This window comes from Acartia tonsa, chromosome 4 (assembly GCF_053477335.1).
Source record: "Acartia tonsa isolate MP-2025a chromosome 4, ASM5347733v1, whole genome shotgun sequence".
Taxonomy (NCBI): domain Eukaryota; kingdom Metazoa; phylum Arthropoda; class Copepoda; order Calanoida; family Acartiidae; genus Acartia; species Acartia tonsa.
The window spans coordinates 47,483,981-47,500,013 of record NC_137263.1 but is presented as its reverse complement, the minus strand read 5'-3'; the positions used below and the strand labels follow the sequence as shown (position 1 = coordinate 47,500,013).

Sequence of the window (16,033 nt, the reverse complement as noted above, 5' to 3'; positions counted from 1 at the left end):
AGATTGAAATTCCTTAGTCTTAAGAACAAAACATTGAGAACCTTCATTTTTAAAGTTGTTACCCCTAATAAAAATAATACGCGGTCTTCTCCCGTGTGGAAGACGACATTCGGTTCGTGTAATGACCCATTCATATAAGGAAAAATCGGTTGCGCCCCTAGAAGTTGAATAAGGCTCTGTAGCATTTTTACACATAAAGATAAGGAATAAATACATGAATTATTACTTACCACAAAAGCAGAAAAAGGTCAGGTTTGTTCAGAGAAGTTTGGAATGATTTTAAATCAAATCAAAACATTTAGTACATTGAACAATTTCTTCATCTCTTTGACTAAAATTTTAATCCAAACTTATTTCATGGAGAAATTGTTATCCAATTAAGGCCTAAACATAAGCCTTTATTAGCAGGGAGTAAGGGAGGGGACAATGGGCAATTAATTCAATATAAGAGTTATCAAAGAAAGGGCATGAAATCCAGTTTAATCCAATAAATTTGTAGAAAATTATAAAGGGATTGTTAATTGAATAATAGATTTCCATACCGTCATGTAAAGTGAAATCACAACTTGTTTTTGATGAAATATATTGAGGTTTTTTGGTGTGATTTTTATATTAAAAGATTATTGGACCCGGCCAGCTGCTAACAAGAATATGACTGCCCCTTTTTTATTCTGTTTATTTCCCTTGCCCCCACCTCCCTTCTCCCCATCTGCTACATTCCAAACTAACACAACGAGTGTTTATTTCCCTTCCCCCCACTTCCCTTATCCCTTCTCCCCGTCTGCAATATTCAAAACATTCATAACGAGTAGCGGCATTCTATGCGCAAGTCCCCAAACTCAGTCAGAAACTGCTAAATTCTTGCACATTCCCTTTAAGCCAGTCCCCAAAGTCTGAGACTCCTAAAAATTGGATATTCGATCCATTGTCCCCTCCCTTACTCCCTGCTTTATTAGTGAATATTTCAGATTCTAGTAAACTAAATGTTTTCCACACTAAAAATCTCCGTCGCATATGCAGAATATTCTGGCCAAATACTATTTCTAATAATGATATGTTTGAACTTACTAAAAGTATGAGCATAGAGGACGAAATCAAAATGATAAGATGGAGGTGGCTAGGGCATGTAATTAGAATGGGTACTCTAAGATCTCCTAAGGTGGCTCTACACTGGAAACCCGAGAACGGGCGGAGAACCAGAGGCAGGCCCAAGAAGACCTGGAGGAAGACTATCCTGGAGGATCTGGAGATGGAGTGGGAGCAAATGGAGGAGAGAGCCCAGGACAGAACGGCTTGGAGGATGTTTGTGTCATCAGCCCCATGCTACAATCGTAGCGACGGGCATTAAGTAAGTAAATTACTACTTTCTGTTGCTTTTTGTCCTAAGTTTCTTTATCTGGAACAACTAATAGATTTATTTCTGTAATAGAATACTAGCTCTGATGAATAATGAACATATAGTAGAGGAATGGAAACACAGACACGGAAATTAGGAATAACCAACAAGCCGGGATAAGGGACAAGGATTTCGACAAACAATTTCCAATTAAAAATTTCCCTAACAACCCACTTCCTTCTTTTCCCTTTTATTGTTCTTCCCTTCCAATGAAAATAGTATACAAGTGTCAGAAAAATGCTAAAATATTTTGGTGTATTTTTCCTTCTTGAGTTTTTTTAGATATCTTTATTTCTCTTCCAATGTCAACCCGCCCCAAAAAGTTACTGATTTCAACCCCCAGATTTCGTGGGACTTTTAAATTAATTTAATTGTTTATGTCTCTTGTTGGGCACAATTGGAACGGACGCAAAACATTTTAGCTAAACATCAATTTAAATCTAAGTACTAACATGAGCTCATAATAAATTACAAAATTTACAATTAGACCTTTGTTAAACGTTCATTGAAATAAAATTACAATGTTCATATTACAACTAAACAATATACAACTTTCAACATCTAGTCATTTATCACAAATATCTAAGATTAATTATAATAATTATTTCAATTAAATACTTTTTTAATACATATTAATAAAGTTTTAATATGCTTGACATTTTCGAAAATACTTTCTTTAAATATTTGGTAACCAAAAATGGTAAGATTTTTTTTTATCTCAAATAATGAAATGAATTAATTGCACAAAATAAAATAATAACAGAAGTATTACAATTGAATGAAATAAATAAAATTAATTTTTGGATAAAGATTAAGCGTATAAAAACGAATGAAAACTCAAGCATGTTAATACCTTTATAAATTTAGTTTAATACATTACAATTCTTTTCAAAATATATTATAAAATATCGTTTTTACATAAATTCAGATCTTGGAACATTTTGGCCTTTTTTTGTTTAGAAACCGATGGTTGATTGATTTGTAGTTATAAAATAATAATAAGTCAATAATCTACAATTATAATTCATTTTACTCCTACTAAACAATATAGATTTAACATTTAGTTTTTAACGGGCTATAAATTTTAGTTGGAAAAGTTCAAAATAAAGGGGGGGGGGCGAAAGTGACACTTTTTGAAACCAAAACTAAGAGTCAACAAAGGAACTAGACTAAAAAAAGGGTTACAGGTCTGAGATTTTGCATGGCAGTTGCTTTATAGGGGTACAATAGGGAACTGTGAAGAAACGGCGGCGCAACCGCCGAAAACCGCCGTTTCCCGCCGTAATTTTTGTTGCCTTTTCTTGGCGGTTTTCGGCGGTTGCGCCGCCGTTTCTTCACAGTTCCATATTGTACCCCTATAAAGCAACTGCCATGCAAAATGTCAGACCTGTAACTCTTTTTTTAGTTGAGTTCCTTTGACTTTTAGTTTTGGTTTCAAAAAGTGTCACTTTCGCCCCCCCCCTTTGTTGACACCTGCCTTAAACATGAATAAAAATAGGTGTTTAATTAAAGAAATTTTAAAAGCAAGTATTTTTGTAAAAACATTTAAAAATACATCTGAAAAATCAAATTTCCGATAGTTAAATTTTTGTTCAAGACAGGCTTTGTGTATCATGTCATATAGCAACTTTTTTTAGCTGCACTAAACATTAATTTGATATGACTTAGCTGAGGTTTTTGACATCAACACTAGATCTTTTATTGTTAATAAATATTCAACAATTAAAATTTCATACTGTAATAAGTAACTTTCAATAGGTTTTTTTTTTATAAATTTGGCTCTGCAGTTAACAAACAATTTCTATAAAGATCCAAACGTACAAAATGGTATTGCAGCCCTAAATGGCGTCAAAAACTTTTGATATAAAATGTAAAATAATGTAACAACACACAGTAGGTAACTAAAAGGTAAAAATCTTATTGAATGTGTATGCCCAAAATTATAGAAGTTATTTAGTAATACTAAAAGAATATAAATAAGGAGACAAACTGCTTTTTCAAATTTAATTTATTACGACAATATGAGTTAGCAAAACATTACATTAAAACTTTTACAGTCCAGCAACCTACTGTAACAGATAAAGAGTATTTTTTTTTTTACAATATACAAGATATAACCAGAAGAACTTCGAATGCTTAAAAAAATACAATACAGAACCTAAGGTAAAAAACTGAATAAAAAATAGTTCATTGGATATAAATTTCAAACACTTGTCAAATAGGCTGATATCTATAGAATTAATATCTAATTTGTGCCTATAAAAGCTCTTAAAGTATTTCCAAGTGCAATGTGCATTCATACTTTTGTAATTCACCATTCAGCAAACAAAAATGTGTTTTATAACTAAAATATTTTGAATTATTAGCCAATGAAAGCACTAGCTGCATATTATTTGTATTGAAACAATATTTTAATAACACTCAATCGATTAACAAATAATGAAGTCTTTTTTTTGATAGAAAAATGAAATTATGGTTTCAGTTATAAAATCCAGTATTTATTTAGTTTACCTACTCCTTTTCCTCCATAGGGGAAATCAGAAAGGATAGTTAACTTAGGGTCGCAGCTTTTTAGGGAAAGAAATAGGAGAAATCTACTCTTGAAATTAAACTAACAAAAAAAAGAAAAGGGGTATAAACGTAAAATTACAGGGCCGGTACTATTCTTACTAAAATATGACCTTTATTGTACCATTATACCTACTAAAAATATCAAAATGACATTTTTTGCTTTAAAAATCAGACAGCAAATACTTACGAACAATTTGATTGATCTTTTGAAAATAAATAATTTTTTAGATCACTGGTAATTACTTATTTTGTTTCTGTTAAATTATTGAAAAACCTTTTAATAAAATGAAACTAAAAACAAACAATTTTACATGTTAGTTGAATGTATCATATGTAATATGTATATTGTATATAAATATATATTGCTTATTACATTATATATAAAGGTGCTCAGAAAGTTTAAAATCTGTACGTGGTCTTGGTAATTATAAAATATGGCCCCTAGAGGACAATTTGGCTCAATTTGTTTATAAAATTATTTCCTAAAATACATAAAATCTACAACACATTACCATTTTTAGGAATTAAATACTTTAATGGTTCGTCAAAATATTTGTAATCCAAGAAAATCTTGGTAATTTTAAGCTATCACGTATAATAATATTTCCTTTCATTAATAATGTATTTTCTATAAATGTATTATATAACTACTAGGCTAGAAAATTGACAAAGAAAGTAAATTTTCTAGTTATATCAGACAATTAATCCTTTTTTCTTTAAAACTATATCTGTTAAATGAAAAGTAAAACACCCTCGTTATGATTTATAAGAAAATTTTAGTGTAAAATCTTGTATGAGTAGCCTCTCTACAAATCTATATTCATATTCACTGGTCATCAGATTTGTGCGCGCCACTAGCAGACAGCTGTGCTCTACTTGTGGGCTGGTGGTGATGAAATCCTTGTGAACTAGTTGATGTTGTAGTTGGAGTCGAGGTTCTGTTGTTGCCAGGTCCAGGAACTTGAATTTTCACCTTGTTTTCTTCTATTGCAATATTTTGCCGCTGCTCTCCACTGCCTGCCCCACCAGCACCCACGTCACGGTGATGATGAACGTGAGAATGGTGATGGTCGCCAGCTGCCGATGATCTATCTGAATTGGACGGAATGTGTGTAGCGCGCAGCATGTGGTTTACCGAATCAACACTGTCCTGGCCAGCGAGACTGTGGCCGCTACGGATGCTGTCCTGACTCATCATCAGGTGGTGGGAGTAGCCGCTTCGTAAGCTGTCCTGCGACTGCATATTGGTGCTGGAACTGCTGCTACTGCTGCGCACACTGTCCTGTGGTTGCAGATGGTGTGAGCTGCTCCGCATGCTGTCTTGAGATGGCTGCTGGCTGCTCCGCAAGCTGTCCTGACTCGACAACTGTTTAGCTCGTACATTTTCCAGACCGGAGAAGTTTTTCAGTGACACAAGTTGAATTTGTGGAGGAGATCCAGATCTATTCAGCAAAGGAGATTTCTTTACATTCTTCAGGAAGTCTGGGATGGCTTCGTTATCAAGTTCTTCATCTACAAAAAAAAATCAGACTCACAATAATTCAACTAAGTGTTATCCTTGTGGAAAAATGTACTAACTATTAAAATAAATAGGGTTGGCAATCCGCCGAATTTTTTGTTGGATTAATAAAATTAATCTTTAAGAAACTTTAATATAAATATTTTTTTATTTCATATTCTATCAATAGGCCGAAATTTAAAAAAGGGAAGTAGATAATGCCAGACAAAAAATGTACAATATCTTCCCCAAATATTGCTTGCTATTAAAGGCTTTAATTTAATAAGTATTAATGTGGAGAGGATTATCTTAACCCTGTATCAATGAAATATTTTCGCCAATAACCGATCTACTTTAAACAAATTCCAAGAATAAGAGGCCGTTCAAGGTGTGAAATCGTCAACTAAAACCTTTCTAATTCTCACCTGCTTTATCATCTTCTCCGTTATCTTCTTGAACCTCATCCTGTCTGGGGCTCATTTCTCTCTTGTGCCTGTACTTGGGCCGGCTCTCAGGAATCTGACTGGCCTCGGAGCCGAATATTTCGTACGCGTACTTGGTCATAAGCTCTACGACCCTGACTTGTTCCTTGGTGTCGACAACACTAGACAGGGTCGCTGGACTCTCGCTCGTTCGTAGTAGCGTCGGCCCAAACACTGAAAACAATTAGATTATTTCAAAGTTTACAGACAGGGGGACATAAATATTGTATACTTCTCGTAATTCAAATATCTACCTAGTAAATTTAGAAACATCCAAGAGAGTAAAAAAAAATACTTATTGCTACCTAGATAAATTCATTAAAGATGTACATTTTGAAAATAGGACTAAAATGCTCACAAATATTTTGCATCGTTATAATGTATAGGTATTATGTTGATAGGTAACAATTTTATGAATATCTGACAGTATTAATGATAATACTTTACGAGTATTTGAATTATTTGTAAATATTCCTACCTATTGCAAGATTACTGGCGGGCATATTGTTTATTTCAGAATTCTTGGATATTCTATGTAAATGGTGACACAGAAATCCAAGCGTTTTAAGGTGGTAGTTTGGCAGCTGTAAACAAAGTTTTCTGATATTTTCAGCCGCCTCCGACTCGACCCGCTCCCAGTCCGAAGGCTTGGCCTGGCTCGACTCCAGGGCTGGACACCTCCGCCCCTCTCGAATGAATTCCGAGTAGGAACGGAAAGTGCAGAGTGGCTCGGGGAGCTGACGCATGTAAAGCTTTACCACGTTTGCGATCACATTCGGCTGCACGTCCGACAAGTCGACGAGGTCGGCACCATTCTCAAAGGCTTGACACAGCTTTTCGACGCGCGATTTGACACCAGACACCCGGTAAACGCCCTTGATGTTTATGCCCCGCTTGTCAATTTCGGCGACGCACCGACACACTAGCGGCGGAATCTCTGCGCCAACTTGCAACAGGTGGTCGCCAAGAGGAACGCCGAAGGTGGTCATTTTGCGGGGCAGCCGTTTCTGGCCGCACATCAAGTGGATGGTTTCCAGACACTTTTTGTGCGCAGATAATCCGCACTTGACGCACTCGTACACGTTGAAACATAGGAATGTATCGCACTCGCGGCACCGAGATGGTTTGTTTAGCTTCTTGAAGTCATGCGAGTTGGCAGCCCGTGACATCAGGTGACGCTTTGTGTTGGTGACTGCATCTTGGTCTTCAGTCTCCTACAAACAATAAAGTATATTTAGGGCATGTGGCAAGAAAAAGAGGGTCGAGTATCACTAAAAAATAAACAATGTATAATATATGTTTGTGACTTAAGAATACAAACAGATGGACATACCTGAATAAATATCTGCGCTACTAAAAAATGTATTTTAAACTTTAATCAAAGTATTTTATAGAGTAAACTTACCTACCTAGCTTATTATTTACAAGTAAGATGTTTAGAAAGATTCAATAATAGAAATACCTTTAGATAATTAAAAATATTTCTTTTTGTTTTAAAATAATAAGGAAGATTTTTCTATTGAATAAGAAAAATGTCTAAAATTTATATTAAGCTAAGATTCGTTGCCGGTATATAATCATACTTTATGTGCTAAAAGAAAAAAATAACAAATAATTACGTTTCGTCTGCCCGTCAGCAAAAGTGAATTAAGAAAGGGTTGAAATGTCTAGCTTTTTCAAACATTTTATTTTCTAAATTTGACCAATGATATCCTACACACAAAAAATGCTTATTTGTTTTAGTCTTAAAAGTAGTTGGTTTGCCATTGCAGGGCTTATTATGGAAATTCTACGTAATAAAATAGTCGCTACGTATCCCTATGCCATTTTCAGCTTTCTTTGTGATGGGAAATTATATCTTCATCTTAAACTGAGGATCATGGGAACTTTGTTTTCCATAGAGATTTTTTAAGATGTGGTATTAGTCAAAGGCCTTTAGGCCCAAGATTAATATATTAAAACAACGAGATGGAAAACAAAATGCCCATTCCACGACTAAAGTAAAAGATTGAGATAAACTTCAACATTAAATAAAATCCTGACAATGTCATTGGGATAGGTTTAAATGTTTTTTTTTCTCGCACTCCTATGGTTTAAGAGAGGGTGTAAAAATCTCCTTTTATAGAGATAAGTATATCATAAGATTTTCTGTCCGCTAATATAGAGATGTAATTTCCAAGATTATCTAAGTCCTTCTATTTAGGAGTAAAAATAAAATTTCCAGTATGGCTCCTAAAACGATTGATATTCGTTGCATTATAACCGGTTCTCAGCCATACTGAAAAATTATGTCTGGCATCGTATTAAATCCATTTTTCTACAAATATAAACATGTACAATCATAAGATGAAAACCAGTTTTTTGTCCGTGCCTTCGGCATCTCAGAGTTAAAAAAAGGGTTTTAATCTTATAATTATACATTTTATATCCGCGGAAAGCTGTTTATAATGCGATGCGAGAGGTAAATATTCTTACCTCGGTGCTACCATAATTTTGAAAAGGTTTTGCCTCCAGAGTGGGAGACTGGAAAGGACTGGTATCACGTGACTTGACCGACTCCCTGGACTCTATGGACTCCGTATCACTGGGCTCGACGGTGCCGACACTGGGACTCCAGGCCATCCGCGTCTTCAGTCCGCCAAGGCCAGTTCCACCAGGGTCCTCTACATTGTCCAGACCAGAACTCGACTGAAGTTAAAAAATAACATCTATTTTAATATGTTTACCTAATGAAAATAACATCCTGCTGCTAGTCATTCAATCGTATCCTATATAAATCAAATACGGTGTTACGTTCCTTTCATTCAGTCGTATTGGGCAAAATATAATTTCAAGGGCCAGCCACAAAGTATGTGAATACAAAAGAACTCGATTGGTAGTTAAAATTATTACACAATGAGGTAATAAGTATTTCTTTCTTCCCCCTAAACTTATTTTAAAAATATCATTGGGAGAAAATATTAGAACAAATATTAGTTAAGTTAATTCTGAAAGTATTTAGATGAAAGTTTAGTTAATCGGCATCCCGGACATTGATTAATTTAGCAACTATATCAATGTATATTTGTAAATGCTTGTTTTATTCTCCATGTAACAAATTTGGAAACTTATGGAGCAATTTTATTAAGATGCTTATTTTTTAAAGATAATAGGATCATGTAAAAAAAAATTGAAACAAAAAATATATTTGAAAGTATGATACCTATTAAAAATAATAAATTTTCTTCATTCCACTTTGATTTTCTATCTTTCAATTTTTATAAGATTTTTACATAGAGAACGACTTTTTATTCATTTAAATAAAAAAATGTCGAAAATAAAACAATACCTTTCGTTGTTTGTCAAAGCTCAAAACATTGTCGAGTCCTTCTGTGTAGGGTTCAAAGGAGAAGGGGTCCCGCTCAGAAAACCGGTTGAGATTCGAATCAGGGATTCGCTTAACAAATTTCATGTACTGGCTGCCAGGTTCGTACAGCCGCGAGCTTTCGCACAGCGTCTGGAACTGAACCGGCGCTGACGCTGTGAGACGCTGCTGCTGGCCGAAATAGCTGACGGTCACAGCCTTCATGGTCTGATCTGCCTGCATAAGCAGCTCTCTGATTTGCTGGAGAATGGTCGCCTTTACGCTAAGGAGGTTTCTATGCCTTTCATTGGCCTCGTCTACGCAGTTCTTGTAGTGGGCCTCGGCTTCCATTGCCTTTACTGCTGCGTCCTCCTCGTACTTTTTTCTTTTGTCCACCTAAAAAAATAATTCATAAAAAACTCGCATTCTAACATTGAAAATAAAATCTGTACCTAGGTACCAAAAATGTCTTAAATTAGAGGATAAAATGTAAAACTTGATATGAAAAATCTAAAAGCTATTACAATAGAATAGAAAGCTAGAGGCATAATTATTAGTGTGGCATGTTTTATATTTTTGTATCTTTAATGAATTTATTAAGGAATATTCCTCAATTCGTTTGTTTCTCAAAATTACTTGATGAATACATCTGTTTTGTTCAAAATGTTGACATTTCAAACATATTTAATGCAGAATTAATTCAGCTAATAAATGAATTGCTCAAATCAATAATTAATCTAAAACAAAAAAAGTTTTATTCTCCCCTCACCCCTTGAAATGGACTTAATTGATTTATCTATCAAATAATATAAAACAAATACCTTATTATCACCGGTAGCGCCTAACTCTGCGCCCTGTTCTGCAATCCTAGCAGCGTCCCTGCACCTCTCCCACTCCTGGTGGCGCTGGATGTAGGTTGTCTTCGCCTTCTTCAGGTTGCTCACCTCCTCCTGCATCCGTTTCAACTCCCTGTGCCACATGTCCTTTAAATTTTTCCGCGTACGCTCGTGCTCCACACGCCGTGACTGAAGAGGCTCCAAAAACTAAATAAAAACATAGACATTAAAAAGATACCTAATTAATTTACGAAAAAATAGTACCTACCTAATATATCAAAATATTTACATATATATGCTTGCTTAGTGAATGAACATCAAGTATAAAATTTTTGTATGAAAGCGTAGAGGGAAATTTGCTTACTTCTGATATATTACAATGGTGTATAATGTAATTTTGCATAAGATTAATTTGTTTTCTCCTGCTGCAAAAAATATTAAATTACCTCCCCCACCCCCCTAGTTTACTTTAGTAAATAGCTTTTTAGAGCTCCAAATCAGTATCGTCAATTATTATTGAAAAGTTTGGGGTGAAACCAGCTTTCTTTGCCTCTCTGACGAAAATAGAATGAACTTAGTGACAGATTAGTTTTCATTCCCCCCCCCCCTTAGCAGGGGACCCAATACAGAATATACACCTATGATATCAGTGTTTCGGAGCCGGAGCCGGGAGCAGCAACATTTTGGTGGAGCCGGAGCCGTTTTTAACGAAAAATACGGCTCCGGCTCCAGATTAGCTAAAAATGATTTTTTAAAGTAATAATATAATTTGGCAACGGTCTATTTCCATATAATAAACTGAAAAACTATTGTTACTTAACAAATAGACACACATCCTTCTACTTTTATATAGCTTTGATCAAATAAAAACAAAATATTTTATATTATTTATTTTATTTATCAAATTCAATAATGAACAAAAATTGATATATTAATTTTAAGGTCGGAGCCGGAGCCGCATCAAAATTATACGGCTCCGACACCCTGCCTGATATAGTATATTTCTCATCCCTATTCAATTGAAGAATATTGGAATAGCCAAGTAGCTGAGAATTGAATTCTTTATTTCGAATTCATTTCGCAAAGACAGTAAGACCCGTATTATGAAATAAAATAAATAGTACCTTGCAGCCCTGAAGTAAGCCACAGGACGCCTGAGTGAGGGCGCACATCTCCAGATCCTGATCAAGGGCCAGGCAGTAAATGCTTTGAAAGGGCAGAAATATTTCCTCCTGCAGCTGGGGCCGCGACGACTGCACCAGCTTGGTCAGGTTCTTGGCCAACTCCATCTGCATGGACGTGCGCTTCTCCACGTAGTTGAGCACGTCCTTGGCGTACTTGGACCATATTTTGGCCCGCTCCAGGGCAAAGTCGACGCCCCGGTCTAGGATCATGAGTCTGGCGTCAATTTGTTCTGGAGATAAGATATCTTCCACCTAAAATTTTGGATTTGTATAATAAATATAGGAAAAGGCAAGTGATTAGAAAAATGGTTGGATCATGGAAAGAATACGAAGTCACGGGTTTCGTCGTATTTTCACAGTAGCTTATCTCTTATTTCTAACACCTGTGGGGCCAAATTCCTAAACCTACGGGGCAATCATTAACATTTACCTTACCTAACCTAAAATAACCTATTAAAGCTACTGTGAAAATACGAAAAAATACGCTACTTTGTTTTCTTTCCATGATCCAAATGATTAGGTAAAGGACCGGCATAAACCTGTTCTGAAAAATTCCTTAGCAAATCAGAGCTGGACCTTTAAATCATTTAGTGGCTGTAGCAGCACTAAATGATGTAAAGATTAAGCTCTGAACATTTAAGTCTAACCAATGCCATAAGCGCTAACCCTTTAAAATCAAACAAAAAACATCAACTAGTTTAGATTGTTTCAGGGTTGGCAAAATTAGGGATTTTATAGAAAAGTCCGCGGACAAGCAAAAGTCAGGATTTTATTGGTTTAATCCGGGAAAAGTCTGGAAAAAAATAATCTCCGTAAATGTCAACGTATTGACCCAATCTTTTGTATTTAGGTATTAGAGAGGCAATAGCAAGCTGAGAGGACTTCTTGGTAGTACAGATACTCTACAATTTTCTTGAATGAATGAACGTTAGTATATAATTTAGGATTGCCTCTTAAATTATAAAATTAACTTATCGACATCAATATTAAATTTAATTATTAAGGGAGTCAAAAGATCACTGTTCCTAATTTAAGCTAAAAGTATTTGTTAGTTTCTGAATTCTTATTTAATGTTTCATAGATAAATTTTGTAGCATATTTAATTAAAAAAAATTGTATCTGTTAGTTTTATAATTTTTTTAGATACTATCGTTCATTCATTCAAGAGAATTGTAGAGTAACTGTACTACCAAGAAATCCTCTCAGCTCACTATTGCCTCTCATACTTAAATACATTTTTCAAATAAAAATGCTGCTTTCTAAAAATAAGTCTTTTTCGTTGTAAATTCTAATGTTTTAATGCTGTGTGTACAGGCATTTAAGAAAAATAAGAAGTTTCTTAAGAAAAAGTAGTAATTTAGGGCCTTTTAGGAGGCGAAAACAGCATTTTTTTTTCAAGGTGGACTTTTGCTATGGATTTTTGTGGATTTTTGTTGGTGGTTAAAACCGGAAAAAACCATGTGGTTTAATCTGCCCTGGACTTTTTCCTGCCAACCCTGAATAGTTTATGTTAACCTTTAAAACCTGTGAGATTAAAATATAACATATCTAAGAAAAATAAAAGCAACACCTTATGTATATACATGTGATAAAAATCAAACATTTTATTACTATTTATTCTACATTTTGATATATCACTTAAAAGGTTTTTTGCTCACAATAATTTTTGATCACTAAATATATTTGTTCATTGTAAAAAGAAGATGCCTGTTGTATTTACATAAAAATGATAAGAACTTTATGTTTTTATATAATAGCAATATATATATGTTTAATCTATAATACAAAGCAGAACGATGTCTGTCTGTCCGTCTGTCCGTCTGTCTGTCCCTTAAGATCTCGGTAACCACTGAAACGATCGGATTCTACTCTTCAGGGTATAAGCCTATTGGTCCTGTGGTGGTTTTAGGCTAAAAATCCCCCCCATTTTTTTTTTTTTTTAGATTTCCTTGGTCCTTTTAAGAATTTCGCCAAATTTTTTTTTGATCCCCTCTTGGGCACAGCTCCTAGAGGCTAGGGGCGAAGCCGCTAGTGTACATATATAATGAAAATACGCAATGTAAACAAACACTCGTTATCAAAACATTAATAATTTTGATGCCAGTAAACTAATTAATATTATCAGTTTAAGTTTAAAGTAGCATAATTAAAGATAAAACATTAACAAATAAACTAGATAAGTCCAAAAGTCATACAATTGTTATGTTTTTTTGTTATTGACGGATTTAAAACTTAATACCTTTATAAAAAGCTATCCCACAGAATTAAACTTATAGTAATATATTGGTAATACCTGCAAAAATATATCTCAATGTTACTTTTCCATTTGATATGTTAGTTATTAATGCACAAAGTTGTTCTTTTGAATGAGAATAGTTATTTATCGCATCGTATTATAAACAGAGGATAATATGGCTTAGATCCTGTTCTAATCTAGCGGATATAAATCGGTTACGAATCCATATTAGAAAAAATTTACCTGTTGTGGATTTCCTTGATTTAGATCCTGGTCTTGCGAGTGCAACAAGTTTTCGTATGACTTTGTCTTGCTTGAAGCACTCGACATTGAAACATTAGAATCTAGGTCTCCCATCAGATACTCGGAGACACGGGAACTGAAAGCCAAGGCAAGACCGTCCAGAGCCTCGTAAAAGACCTTGGGCTCGACCCCCTGGTAGTGGTGGGCATCACTGTTACTACTCCCACTACCACCCGCCACATCATCACCCGCCGCCGCCGCCCCAGAGGACGACGGCTGGTTTAACGATTTAACCGTTTCTATAAGGTAACTAGCAGCCGACACAAGGTCGTTGGATTGAATTGCTGGATATTTTTCCAAGATATGTCGTAAAATCTTTAATACATCACTTAGGCGTTCGTGGGAGGTTGCACGAATAGTTTCCACGGAGTCACCTTCTTTCTGGTAGACTTTCCGCAGGCGCGACAACACGTCCTTAAAGCTCCTAACATCCTGTGTGAGCGCAATAATATCCTCCTGCTCAACAACATGGCTCTCGGTGCTGCCCTCGGAGCTTATGCTGGCCAGCGACAGCGACCGACTGTTAACATTGGCGAATATCGCCATTCTTTGATTTGGCACTGTTGCGGTGCTGTTAGCTGCTGCTGCTCCCGTAGAGGCGGCCGAGACACTCGCAGCTGCCGCCTGATCTGCGGGGGTTTCGCCTACAGGCGATTGACCACTGGCCATTTAGGTGCAGAGGGGCAAGTCGTAATCGCCTGTGATTGTGTCACCTGCCCTTAACAGGAACAAATTCATTTTGTTTGTGTCTGAAAAAGTTATATGGAAAAGTTAACAGATTTTTTTGCTCATTTTACAGAAAACTAAGCCACAGAACCAATAAGAACATTTCACATTCTAATTTTCACTGAAAAAAAAGTAAAAAGATTATTTCACATGAGAAAGAGTTCTCCTGTTGAATGATAGAGAAATTATCTATGTACACAAGAATAAAAACACACAAATACACACACACACACTTAGACCCACCCTCAGATGAAAGTATTAGAGTCCTCTGTTTTCACTCTCTGTCCCTACAGAGACAATTTTATAGAGGAAAGAGAGAGAGAAAATGATTGGTCTATGTATTTGGGAAGAGAGTTGGGGGCGGTACGTAGTAAGGAGAGAGAGTTTTGTCTTGCGCGCATGCGCTTATCAAGGTGTCCCCGAGAAATTTGATATTAAAACTTGATTTTAACCTGTTAACCACTTGTTCTAAAGCTCATACGCCTTATATGACTAACACAACCAATAAAAATAAATATTTTCTAAAATAATTTAAAATCTAAAATAAATATATTATAAAATTAAAGCTTTCATTTTAATAAATATGATTTCAGCGATTTTTAAAAGGATTTCTTTTAGTTTAAGCGTATAAGAAAGTCCTCTATAATTTTGTCAGCAAATTTTCTAATATATTGTTGCTTCTGACGTAGTCGAATATCCCCCCCCCCCCCCCCCCCCCAATGAACCAAATTCTGTATAAAAATATTGTCCTCGACGTAGAGAAGAGGATACTTTATTAAGATTGAATAAAATAGATCACACCATATCCTCCTTCCTTCTCATATTAACATTATATTCACACAATCTAATACTCTCATCATTATATCATACATACATGCATTTTATATACTTCAAGGACTAAATACATGGGACAAATTTTAAAATACATGTTAGGGGGTAAAATTTTATTACAGTAAAAAAATGTATGACCAATATTTCTTCACATTTTACAGCATTGGAGGTATGGCAAGGTTGTTGGTCAATCGCCATGTCCACTAAGAATCTCGGTAACAGCTTGGCAAGTCGATGTTTCCTTTTCAAAGAATCTTTATGGTCCTTGAGTGTTAAAAGTACCTTCTCCTAATCAAAATTAGAAATACTCACACAATATAATTAATTCCCAAGTTTCATTATGGTTGATAACCTAGCTTTCGGTTAAAGTTCCTAAGGGCACAGCCAAGGGCACAGCCGCTAGTAAATAAATTTTAAAAAGCACAAAAAAAATCTTGATCTAATTAAAATATTTCAATGAAATTACTTTTATAACCCAGATTACAAAATCTTATTACACTACAGAATAAAACTTAATAACCCTATACATAAAAAAAATCATCAATGAAAGAATTAATCAGAATTGAAATGCAAATAATCTTTTTACTATTTGTGGAAACAAAGAAATTTTGCGTATTTTAATTGAGA

At 35.0% G+C, this 16,033-nt stretch overlaps 1 protein-coding gene and 1 long non-coding RNA gene across 2 annotated transcripts; both read right to left on the bottom strand.

Moving 5' to 3' along the window:
- Positions 1-1,872: 1,872 nt before the first annotated feature.
- Positions 1,873-2,545, bottom strand: LOC145317487 (uncharacterized). Its single transcript, XR_013879010.1, has 2 exons — positions 2,250-2,545; positions 1,873-2,013 (listed from the first exon to the last, which is right to left on the bottom strand). It is a non-coding gene; the product is annotated as an uncharacterized LOC145317487 (long non-coding RNA).
- Positions 2,546-4,570: 2,025 nt separating this feature from the next.
- LOC145317484 (rho GTPase-activating protein 45-like) lies at positions 4,571-14,628 on the bottom strand. The gene is made up of 8 exons (XM_080158578.1): positions 13,790-14,628; positions 11,251-11,562; positions 10,112-10,333; positions 9,276-9,686; positions 8,423-8,635; positions 6,426-7,161; positions 5,891-6,121; positions 4,571-5,479 (listed from the first exon to the last, which is right to left on the bottom strand). Exons 1-8 carry the CDS (start codon positions 14,516-14,518, stop codon positions 4,794-4,796), a joined length of 3,540 nt encoding a protein of 1,179 aa, XP_080014704.1. The 5' UTR covers positions 14,519-14,628; the 3' UTR covers positions 4,571-4,793.
- Between the last annotated feature and the right edge of the window lie 1,405 nt (positions 14,629-16,033).